A 12,154-nucleotide genomic window follows, 5' to 3' on the forward strand; every position below is an offset into this window, starting at 1 on the left:
GCATATCCTCTCCAAATATAATCTTATGTAACAAAACATTTTAAACGTGGAAAGTTGTTTGGGCCCAAAATAATATTGTTGGGCTGAGTGTAGGTTTGTGCTCGGCCCAAAGCCGTGTCAAAAATACTATGGGTTGCCTGATGATTCTGGGCCATTTAGCAGGGATGGTCGAGTCATATCGCAAGAAGTAGTCCAGATAAGCAAAGAAGGTTAAGGAAGTCCTCGTGCAACTAGGATTCTTGACCAGCAATGAATAAAGCCCCAAAGGGGGGTGAGTTCCAAGTCCTAATGGGAGTAGGGTTGTTCGAAGCAAAGTTGGAACGAAGCAAACACTCCCAATCCAGGTAGGAGTTTAATTCGATCTCAAGGAGTTGGTGCTATAAATACAAGAAATCATGCAACAATTGAGGACCTTCAATTCAACACACAATTGCCCTGCGCAAAACCTCTCAAACAGCTTGAGATTTTTATTTTCTTTTTCTCGCCAACACACCTTCAGTTTGGATAAACAGTACTGTGGAGGCAACCGGCGAACACCTTCAGTTTGGATAAACATCACTGTTGCCGTAGAATCAGCCGACTGAGGAGCACCTTCAGTTTGGATAAACAGCACTGCGTCGAGGGCGACTGGTTACCTATCCAAGTCTCGGCTGAGAAGGGTTTTCGAATCCTTGTTGGCGGAGGTCACCTTATTAGCCTTTTCAGCGAAGTAAGGTGTTACGAGCTACGAAATTTGGCGTATTGGACGCCGAGTGATTTTATGATCGAATACTCACAAGTGAGATTCAGAGTTCGGCATTCTGACGGCTAAACCACCTTTACCATCAAGGCATACATCACCTTTGAATATTTGTGTCCGTATAGTCTGGTGTCGATTCGACGTGCTTGTACTCTTACGAATATAATCATGGTGACCGAATCAGGCACCGACGATTTGTGAACTTCGCAGAACTAGCAGCCTTGTCTTCAGGCTCTAGAACCCGAAGACCGAGAGTGTTCCTTCCTCGGTCGCAGTTGCAAGGTAAAGAACTCAGCAACGTGCTCAACGCAACATCAACAAATTTTACTCCTCGGCCGACAAGTTAGCACGCCCCGCATTCAACCAAAGGACTTAGTTAGCTTATTAGTTACTCGGCCTGCGCGCCACGTAGGTTTTGTAATTTTTAGAGTCAACAAAAGTTTAATCTTCAGCGAAACTTCCATATGGGTATGACTAAAACCTTTATGGTTAATAATGATTAAATTTATAATAATCTCCAGTAAAAATCAAATTTAATTAGAAAAATAGAAAAAAATGAATCGAGGAAAATGACACAAGCAATTGTTGGGAACCATCCCAATTACAATAATCCAATGAAATCCAACATGTAAAACACTAACATAAGCAGAAGACGCATTACTGCAATAACGAAAAACAATAATTTTTACACTCAATCTCTAACCATCTCCTTTTTCTTTAACTATCAGTTTAACCTATGGCATCGTTTGTGTAAAAAAAAAAAAACCACCATCAAACGCAAGTCAAATCATATTCTCATACCTACAGAGGGGCACAATCATAACTTCCCGGCAACAAGAGGGGCATAATTGTAACTCCAGTACCCTCCTCCTGCTTCCTACCTTTCTCTTCAAAAACCTGCGCGCATTTACTCTGGACTGGTACCATCCCCCTCCCAGTCTCCGAAATAAAAACCCAAAACAAACAAGGAATTTATTCACTCTCTCTCTCTCTCTCTCTCTCTCTAAAATGTCGGAAACAACAGCAGCATCACCAGCGCCGTCACCGCCATTACTACCTCACCGAAAACCCTCCTCCTCCTTCAAAACCCTAAGCCCGAACCTCCTGATCATCATCGTCATCCTCGCAGCCACACTCGTGGCCTCAATCTGCCTCATCCTCCGCCACCTCAACCGCCGGTGCATCCGTCGCCTTGCTCCCTCACCCTCCGACTCATTCTCCGACTCCCGCCGCATATCCACTTGCCGAATCAATCCCGATACCTCTCCTTCCCTCCCTCTCTACACCTTCTCCTCCATCGCCCGCCGATCTTCCTCTACCATCTCCACCGACTGCGCCGTGTGTCTGTCGAAATTCGAGCCCAGCGACGAGGTCCACCTCCTCCCGCTCTGCTGCCACACCTTCCACTCCGTCTGCATCGACCCGTGGCTACAGTCGCAGCAGACTTGTCCGCTATGTCGCTCCTCGATCGCCGCTTCCGACGCCGAGCTCATGATGCTCGTCTCCTCCAATGCCGAACCAGCCACAGCGAACGGTAGCGGACGCTTCCGTCTCGAAATCGGGAACGTGAGCCTCCGCAACAACAATCAGACGACAACGACGAATTCCTCCAATCGACACTCCCACTCCGTCGGCTCCTTCGATTACATTGCAGACGAGGAGACGTCGGAAGTGCGGCTGAGCAACGCTGAACGAGAGAAAGATGAGGTCGTCTTGGCAGTGGCAGAGCCGGAACCGCCAATTCCACCGTTGATCCTAGCCGCGGAGGTCGGCTCGGGAAGGTCAAGCTGGCTCAAAGACTACATTGATCAACTGTCCAGCACCCTCTCGTCCCGAGATATGTCATTTCGGAGCTCTGGAAGATTCTACACTGGAAGTAGCTGCCGGAGCGAGGTGTCTATCGCCGGCGATTCGAGCTTGGAAACAGAGCGCGTCGGAGAAGAGATATCCGAGATGTTTCGGTGGCTTGCAGGGGTATGATTGGTAAATTCAATCAATTCTATCATCATTCTCTCATTCATCGGTTTTGCTAGCGCCACTCCCAGATTGTGGTTCATTTCTGTAAATTTCGTTTTTTGGAGCTGAATTGCTGATGTGGAGAGAACGAGAGGTAAAAGTATAGGTGGGCTTGGTAAATTTATAGGTGAAATTTGAAAGTAACGACCCATTGCATATGTGTATATAAGCTAGAAGCATGGAGAAGTAGAGATTTACACAGATTTTAGTAGTGGAGTAATATTTTTTTTAACGTCGTTACCCAACACTTATGAGTTGTAGCATTTCACATATTCTACTTGTGATTATAGTAGTGAGCGCCAAAGTATGGTTCAAGCTCGGATACCAGTATGATCAAGTGTTAAATGTTTTTTGTTTTGACAATATCATGCGTATTTTAATTGTTGTGATTAAGAATAATGATAATGATTCAAACTCAAATGTAACGGGACAGACACACTAATCGAACCTAAGTTGGGAACTATGAGTTGATATTTGTGTGATTATTCTTGCATTGCTCTTTAGTCTTCATATTGTTTAACATTGTGACTTCGGTCCTCTTTGCCAATTACTTTTATTGGGATTGATTGTACAAAAGACCTTGTTTTAGAATTCTTGATTTATACTTGTTTCACATTTTGTCACCCCAAAAGAAAAAACAAATGAATTGAGTAAGAGATTTTGGGTCCAATTTCCATGGATTCTAAGGATAGTCAATGAGTGTTTTGAAAGCTTTTTGGATTCGTTTTCCTTCTTCCTATCCTTTTATGTGTAAAACTTAACTCTTCCCCCCATTCACAGGTGGAAACCATCCAAATGATTGTGGACCATATGGGATTGGATCCTTTTGTGCTAAATTATTGAGACTTGTAAGAATTTTTTTTTTTTTTTTTTTTTGTTGGTACATTGTAGAATTATCAAAGAGATGGGCTACAAACTTACTATCAACAATACCAATTAATATTATCTCTAACTTGGTAATTACCATTTACACAATTTGTTAAGACCAACTCCAATGGTGGGCTAAAAGCCAAATTACCCCCCAAAAATTCCCCCCAAACCCACTCCAACCCAAGGGGAAATTTTGGGCTAAATGCTAAATGCTAAACCAATGCCAAATTCCTCCCAAAATTTAGCCCAGAAATCGGAGTGGACTCTACCCAATATTTATCGGAATTTAAATTTTTTTAGATTAAAATGTTCATAAAATTAATTTACGATAGTCTACATATTTATTTAAAAAATAATAATTTAACAAAAAAAATAGCCTAAATTCATTCTTTAATAATCTCGGGCTAAAATTTTAGGCTAGAATGGTTGGAGCAGAAAAGTTGTTTCTGGGCTAAAAGCTAAATTTTCCGGGCTAAAAAATTTGGCTTTTAGCCCAACCATTGGAGATGGTTTAAGTTTGAGATTTTATCACGAAATGTCTCGGTATTAGTTAAAATGGAGTTAGATCAATGTGAGATATTTTAACATTCATTTATCTTATTGAGTGTTCCAAATGAAAGCTCCTTGATTCGTTGATCTAATAACAAAGTGCAAATGTCGTATATGAGGTTGATTTTATGAGACTGCGACTAAGGAGGTTGTACATTTTTTTTCTTTCTATTGTCTTATGTATGAATACAATGCTTTTAATGTGGGGGATGGGGCTATAGTTTTAGTGATGCATTTGCACCTCTTTCTCTTAGGTCTATGACAAGAGTTCGATTCTAATTAGTTTCTGATGAATTTCGCGGAAAGGAATTGAAAATATTTTATTCTTTTTCATTTATATATATATAAAAAAAGGAGAAATTAGGTTCTCATCCCTATTTTTCAACTCCATTAATTAAAACCTTATTCATTTTCAATTTTTGATTAAGGTCCCTGGGTTTTAATAAAAATCATTAATTATTTCCATAACAAAATATTTTACATGCCAAAATAATTAAATTTTATTTCTAAATATATTCATTTAGTATTAGAAACATTTGATATTATACACACATACACACTTATGGCTAAATTTTGTATCATATATGTTTATGTTGAGTTTGTACCCATTTTAATTTGCAGCCTTTTTTTTTTTTAAATTGTACCAATTTTCTTTTCAGTTTTAATTTGTACCCATATATTAATTTATTTTTGTGTCCATATTTTTCAAACTTTTATTTTTACACATTTTTTAAACCTTTTTTTTTTGCACCAATAATTTATTGATAATGTACCCATTTATCTTTAAAAATGTTCCACTTTGTTATATGTAAAATATACCAATTTTGTTTTTGTAAGTACCATTTTTTATGTAAAATGTACCCATTTTTTAATGTAAGATGTATTTATTTTTTTACCCTAAAATATACCCATTGTTTTGTATATAATATGTACCAATTTTTTCATCTAAACTGTACCACCTTTTTTTGTATAAAATGTACCAACTTTTTGTATGTAAAATGTCATTAATATAAGTAATGACAAAAATGGGTTTTATTTAAAATCATGAATTTTATTTAAAATCTCATTAATATAAGTAACTACAAATATCAAATTTAATTTAAAATTATAATAACCTACATAGAAATGCATTATTGTATTAATTTCAGAGACCCCAATAAAAAACTAAAAATTAACAAGGTTTCAATCGAAGAACGTTGATAAAGGGATTGCATCCAAAGTCACCAAAAAATAATTTTGAAAATCTCTCAACTTATTGAATAACCAATCAATGATATTTTAAGAAAACTAATGAAAAATGACTTTAATATTCTGATTTTTAACCAAAAATTATGTAATAACTTTATTTAATGGTTAGGATAAAGAGAGTTTTAATGAAACACTCTCGGTACTGTTCATTTTTAACGAAAAATCACATTTTTAGCTTTATCTGGTACTATTCGCTACACCTTTATTTGTCATTTTTCATTAAAACTAAATTTTTTAAAACTTTTTTTAAATTTTCCTTATGATAAAACCCAACATCAAACCAGGCCAATAAGACTGGTCCAAACAAAATAATTTATCAAGGTTTCAATTTTACGCCTAACGTCAGCTTGGCCCGTTTGTGTTGTCCATTTTCGCTTCGGACGAAGAGAGCAAAAGGTGGACAGATTACTCTCTCATGTATGTAATTTTCTCATTTCATCAACCCATCTGCTAATCTTCTTCTTCGTCAAATCAATAAGCTCCCATTTCCTCTTGCTCTCCGGCTGACCATGTAATTTCCGCATTTTTGAATCTGGATATGTTTTTCAATTTAGATATGCATCTCATTCTTTTTGGATTAGTAGCTTTTAGGTCCTCATTTTTGTATGAAATTTTAGGTCTGAATGTATTTTTTTATTTTAATTTGATTAGTAGCTTTTGGGTTTAGTGCTAGGCTTAATATTCCCGTGCTTGTTTGGATTTTGATGAAATTTTAGATCTTTAGGAGAATTGTAGGTCGGGCAAGGATTTTTTATGTGCTTTTTTGGTATATTTGGATTTTGATGAAATCTCGTAACTTGATTTAAAATTAAAGTTGAAAGTTTGTGGCTTAATGTTAGATGAACCGGTATCTGACTTATGGATTCTGAATTCAGCTGAAACTTGAAAAAATGGGGTTGTATTTCACCAAATTGATCGGTTGGCTTTTTGCTATGAAGGAAATGCAACTTCGTATGGTCGGTATCGATGCTGGAAGTAAAACTACAGTCTTGTACAAGCTCAAGTGCGAAGAGATCACAGACCACCATTCCAACAATTGGTAACATTATTCACAAGCTGTTGCAGTTTCAGTTTTATTTAACATGACCATTGTGAGACTATTTTCGTTTACTGTTTGAGGTGACTACTCCACTGTTGGTTGAGTCTTTAAAAGACATATTTGTGGTACAAGCTGCAATTAGGAATTTCTTCATGGCTGTGTTGCCAAGAGAAGGCAGGATTTATACATTTTCTTGGGGCAACGATGGCAAACTCGGCCACCTAACCGAGCCAACCGATGTTGAGCCCCATCCTCTATTGGGAGCACTTGAGAATGTACCTGTGGTGAAAATTGCAGCTGGATACTGCTACCTTCTTGCTTTGGCTTGTCAACCAAATGGCATATGTAAGGATTGTATGTTTTTATTAGTTTGCCTTGATAGCTTTCTGTTTACATCGAACAAAAAGCTTTTACGGAACCAAATAGAGGTGTTCCAGGATCTTATTCAATTGAGAATGTTACTAACATAAAATAAAATAAAATAAAATAAAAAAAGAAAAGCGAATATTGGGAGCCTTGTCCAAACTATTTTTTCCTAAAGCATTCGATATCACTCATTTTGATATCTTCATGTTTGTTCCTTGATAAATCCAAACCAATTTTGTTATTGTAGTATTTGCATTAAATTTTATATGAAGATTAGTATTGCTCATTTGTATGATCTCGAAACCTTTCAGGTCAGTTTACTCTTATCTCGTGTGTTGCGTCTCTTACAGAGAAATAGACATGCAAATGTGTTGGCACCGGAGCTACCCAGTGACATCGTTGAAGCAAGTGAATGAGCAGGTTGTACTGATCGATCCCACCAATTCCATATACTGGAACGCCCACACTTCTCACTCACCGAGTCAGGGATACTATATGCATTTGGGCCGGAGACAAAGGGCAACTAGGCATTGAACTTGTTGCCAACCAGACCGAAAGGGGAAAACCAAACTGGTCGATAATGATCTCAGATAGAGTTCATCATATCACCGGCTTTCCCGGCCACAACATGATAATCTATCATCTAATTTATCATCATAACTCATTGCATATGATGTTTACATTTCCATGTCTATTGTGTACATAGAAACAAAGAATTGTTAAGTGTCAAGTTTATTAGCTTATTAAGGGCTTAAAACAAATTGCTAAATGGCTGTTTATATCTGAAAATTTGGCAGTTTGATGATACATTTGTAGTAGTTGATGGTTGATGATACATTTGTCGAAGGTTCATTTCATGACTTATTTTATTTCAAAATTAAATTTAAGATTTATCTACTGGGGTGAAAAGTGAAAATTGAAAATGGGGTAAAATGGCATTCCATGCATCATTATCTATTTTTTCTTCAAGCACTGTGACAATTAAAATCGGCTCCAGTTATCCTTTGAGCATTCTGATACACAACAAAAGTACACTTGGGTCACTGTAATTGTGGGAACACTGTTGACGTAGGTCACTAAACCAAATTTTTAATTGGGAACGAGGAAAGCTTAAATGTAATTGTGACGCGACCGTGTTGTCGTTTTAATATTTTCACATAGCAAAAGCAATAGTTTGACATATCCGAACTTTGACGTTCTTGCATGTAAGTTTTATTGTGCTGGAATTTGAGACTGAGTGGAAATTTTGTTTGTGCTTACATTAGAATGGAGTGAAGAGACTTGACTGTCATGAATTTGGCATTACTCGTTACTAGATTTGGATTGTTAGGATTTGAAAATGGGAAGTTGGTTTGAGATTTCTTGTACATGATGATGGCTTAAAATCCTCGCAAAACAAAAGGAAATGCTACAAATTGCAGCCCCAAACTAGAGAGTTGCTACCTACTTGTGGGGTTAGGGTGTTCACTAAGAAATAGTGATAGTACTAGTGTTCGGTTAAAAAAATAATGAGTGCTCAATTTAAGAAATAGTCAGTGTTCAGTTTAAAAAATATTGATAGTATTAGTGTTTATTTTAAGAAATAATCAGTGTTCAGTTTAAGAAATATTGATAATACCAGTCAGTTTAAGAATAGTCAGTGTTTAGTTTTAGAAAGTCGGTGTTTAGTTTAGAAATACTGATAGTACGAACTTTCAGTGTAAGAAATAAAGGAAAACTAATGAAAATGGCTTGAAAACTTTGAGTTTTAACGATAAGGACAAAATAAAGGGTAAAGTGAATAGTACAATGATTGACTTTTTAGTGTAAAAATGTGGTTTTTCGTTAAAGTGAACAGTACCGTGGGATTTTCGTTAAAACTCCCAAGAAATAATGATAGTACCCGTGTTCAGTTGTAGAAAAAGTCAGTGTTCAGTTTAAAAAACAGTAATAGTACTTGTGTTCAGTTTTAGAAATAGTCAATATTCAGTTCAAGAAATAGTCAATGTTCAGTTTAAAAAATAATGATAATACATGTATTTAGTTTAAGAAATAATCAGTGTTCAAATTCAAACTCTACAATTGTTGATTTCCCTGGAAATAATCCCCATTTTCTTTTATCCATGTCCATGTTTCGGTGTTTTTGTTTGGTTGCAGCCACATGCATGTGAAAATGCAAATCAGAAAAAGAAAAATGTAGGTGAATTTATTTATTTATTTTATGTAAGCAATATGCTACACTATACTAAATTGATCTGAACTGTTGGGACGGAGATACAATATTGGGTGCAGAAGTGGAAATGCAAGTGAAATATTAAGAAGAAAAGGAAAATGTCTAGTTATAGAAATATAACTATTTATATGTAAAGGAGTTCTGAACTTTTGAATCTACTAATGCTAGTTTTTGCTCATAAAGTTGGAAAATTTGAAGGGTTTTAGTTCATAACATTGCAAATTTTTGTCATTGGTGAGTAATTGGTGAGAATGAGTCTTTAGTTTAAAGAAATATTAATAGTATCCATGTTTATGTCAAGAAATAGTTAGTATTTAGTTAAGAAATAGTAAAATAACTCTTATTATTTCTAATACTGAACAAAAATAATCCACATTATTTTTGGAATTACAACAAAATAATCCACACTATTTTCGAAACTGAACCAAAATAACTCAGACTATTTCTGGAAGGAAACAAATAAATATTATTTTTGAAACTAAACCAAAATAATTCACACTATTTTTGGAACTACAACAAAATAATCCACACTATTTTCGAAGCTGAACCAAAATAACTAAGACTATTTTTAGAAATGAACAAAATACACACTATTTCCGGAACTACTAAAAAAAACACTATTTTTGAAACTGAACTAAAATAACCCATACTATTTTTAGAAATGAACAAAATAAACATTATTTCTAAAATGTCAGCAAAATAACCAACAATATTTCTGAAACTGAACTAAAATAATCCACACTATTTTTGAAACTACAACAAAATCACACACTATTTCTGAAAACTGAACCAAAACAGCTCACACTATTTTTAGAATTGAACAAATAAACACTATTGTTGAAACTACAGCAAAATAACCCAAATTATTTTTGTAATATAACAAAATACATACTATTTCTGAAACTACTAAAAAATAACTCACTTTATTTCTGAAATTGAACCAAAATTACTCATACTATTTCTGGAAGGAAACAAAATAAATTTATTTTTGAAACTACAGCAAAGTAACCAACACTATTTCTGAAATTGAACCAAAATAACCCACATTATTTCTGGAACTACAACAAAATTGCACACTATTTTTTATAACTGAACCAAAATAACTCACATTATTTCTGAAAGGGAACAAATAAATACTATTTCTAGAACCATAGCAAAATAGTTCAGTTTTAGAAATAATTAGTGTTTAGTTATAAATACAATGGTAGTGTTCAGTTCGAAGATTTTAGATTTTGGAGACTTTTCATGACACACCCCGACCCAGAATGTTCACTAGTACCCCAAATCGAGCTGTGTTGGCCGACACCTGGAAGGTGACGAAGCCATAAAGTGTGATAGTGTATAAAATGTGAATAAATTTGAACCTAACAGTGTCTAAATACCAGAGTGCGCTACGAGTGGGAGCGAACCCATTTCACACACGATGTCAGAGTATAAGTAAAGTACAGTAATGTTGGTAAGAATCATACCCTTAAAAGTAGCCACCAATACTAAGATTAGCCATAAATCCTCGTCGATACGAACTCAGCAGTTAAAACCTGAAGGGGTGGTACAAAACAAAAAGTGTGAGTAAACAGTAAAACCAAGCTTCCCAAAACTATTACCTTTCTATCAGTAATAACCCCTCACTGTAATTCCCTTATCGTTTTCTATAAGACAGTACAACACACACACACACACATATATATATATATATATATATATATATATATCCAACTATGCTCAAAAATGGCCAAAACCACGAGTATGCCATGTCCATAGACTCTACAATGCATTAACAAGTAGGCCCAAATGAACTTAATCAATATAAAATGATACATCAGCCAGAATCACCTAACGTCACCCGTACGACTGTACTCATATCTCATCAATCAATACTAACATATAAGTCGGGAGTCATCTCTAGTGACCTGTACGACTTATCCATATCTCATCAAGTATCCCTGCACACGAGTCGGAACCACCTCTAGTGGTCAGTACGACTGGACTGGGTGTAAATAAGTACGCTCAAGTGCTACGATTACGTGAAGACTGGGCGAATAATCGTGGGTTACCTACGAGTTAGAACCACCTATAATGGTCTGTACGATAGGCCTGTGCACCTACCTTAAGTCCAAGGTGAGCGTAAGGTGCGGGAGGTGAACATCACATGAAGGACTGTGCCCTGGCCACGGGCGGGAGCACTAACACCGGGGTGCAGGTATCCATATCTCATCAATCAATACTAGCATACAAGTCGGGAGTCACCTATAGTGACTTGAACGACTTAATCTATAGCTCATCAAACATCCCTGCACATGAGTCGGAACCACCTCTAGTGGTCTGTACGACAGGACTGGGTGTAAATAAGTACGCTCAAGTGCTATGATCACGTGAAAACTGGGAGAATAATCGTGGGTCACCTACGAGTCGGAACCACCTATAGTGGTATGTACGACAAGCCTGTGCACCTACCTTGAGTCCAAGGTGAGCGTAAGGTGCGAGAGGTGAACATCACGTGAAAGATTGTGCCCTGGCCACGGGCGGGAGCACTAACATCGGGGTGCAGGTTTATGAGCTCTCAATGCATCTCAATGTAACATGTGCAACTCATGGCAACCAGTACGACAGTATCGGAGTTGCCTAACACATAAATGTAGTCATGCTATAACGCAATCGATTCAACTAATACCATAAACTCACCTGAACTTACTTGGGTGTCCTGCGTTCACCTTTGCACTTGAAAGCATTCCCAAAAATTATATGCAAGTAATATACATATGGATATACCATGATGCAATCTAATACTCAACCATGCCGTAGCATTTTCAATTATAAACAATACGGTGTGAAATGTACAATCAATAACGCCCTACTCCCGAACTACTTATTTTCAAGGATAATTATCCATGACAACCCAATTAACACTAATTTAGCTAACTAATTCACAAAACTAAAACTTGCCTTTACCAATTTCCTTCGCGTTACTCAATTTCCCAAATAAGGCTTTTGTCTCAAATATATTATGGTTGCATCTAACGTCTCGTTAGACTGCCTACGTACCCTAAACAGGGATCAAGCCATTCGTAGTTCATATAGTACTTCAAGCATTCACAATAATTATATATGACGGTAA

At 36.4% G+C, this 12,154-nt stretch overlaps 1 protein-coding gene and 1 long non-coding RNA gene across 2 annotated transcripts; both read left to right on the forward strand.

Moving 5' to 3' along the window:
• Window positions 1–1,687: 1,687 nt before the first annotated feature.
• Window positions 1,688–3,412, forward strand: LOC137735744 (E3 ubiquitin-protein ligase ATL4). Its single transcript, XM_068475184.1, has one exon. It carries the CDS (start codon window positions 1,748–1,750, stop codon window positions 2,717–2,719), a length of 972 nt encoding a protein of 323 aa, XP_068331285.1. The 5' UTR covers window positions 1,688–1,747; the 3' UTR covers window positions 2,720–3,412.
• Window positions 3,413–5,779: 2,367 nt separating this feature from the next.
• On the forward strand, window positions 5,780–7,656 carry LOC137733243 (uncharacterized). The gene is made up of 3 exons (XR_011068435.1): window positions 5,780–5,933; window positions 6,361–6,806; window positions 7,178–7,656. It is a non-coding gene; the product is annotated as an uncharacterized lncRNA (long non-coding RNA).
• The last annotated feature ends 4,498 nt before the right edge of the window (window positions 7,657–12,154 follow it).

This window comes from Pyrus communis, chromosome 5 (genome assembly GCF_963583255.1).
Source record: "Pyrus communis chromosome 5, drPyrComm1.1, whole genome shotgun sequence".
Lineage (NCBI taxonomy): Eukaryota > Viridiplantae > Streptophyta > Magnoliopsida > Rosales > Rosaceae > Pyrus > Pyrus communis.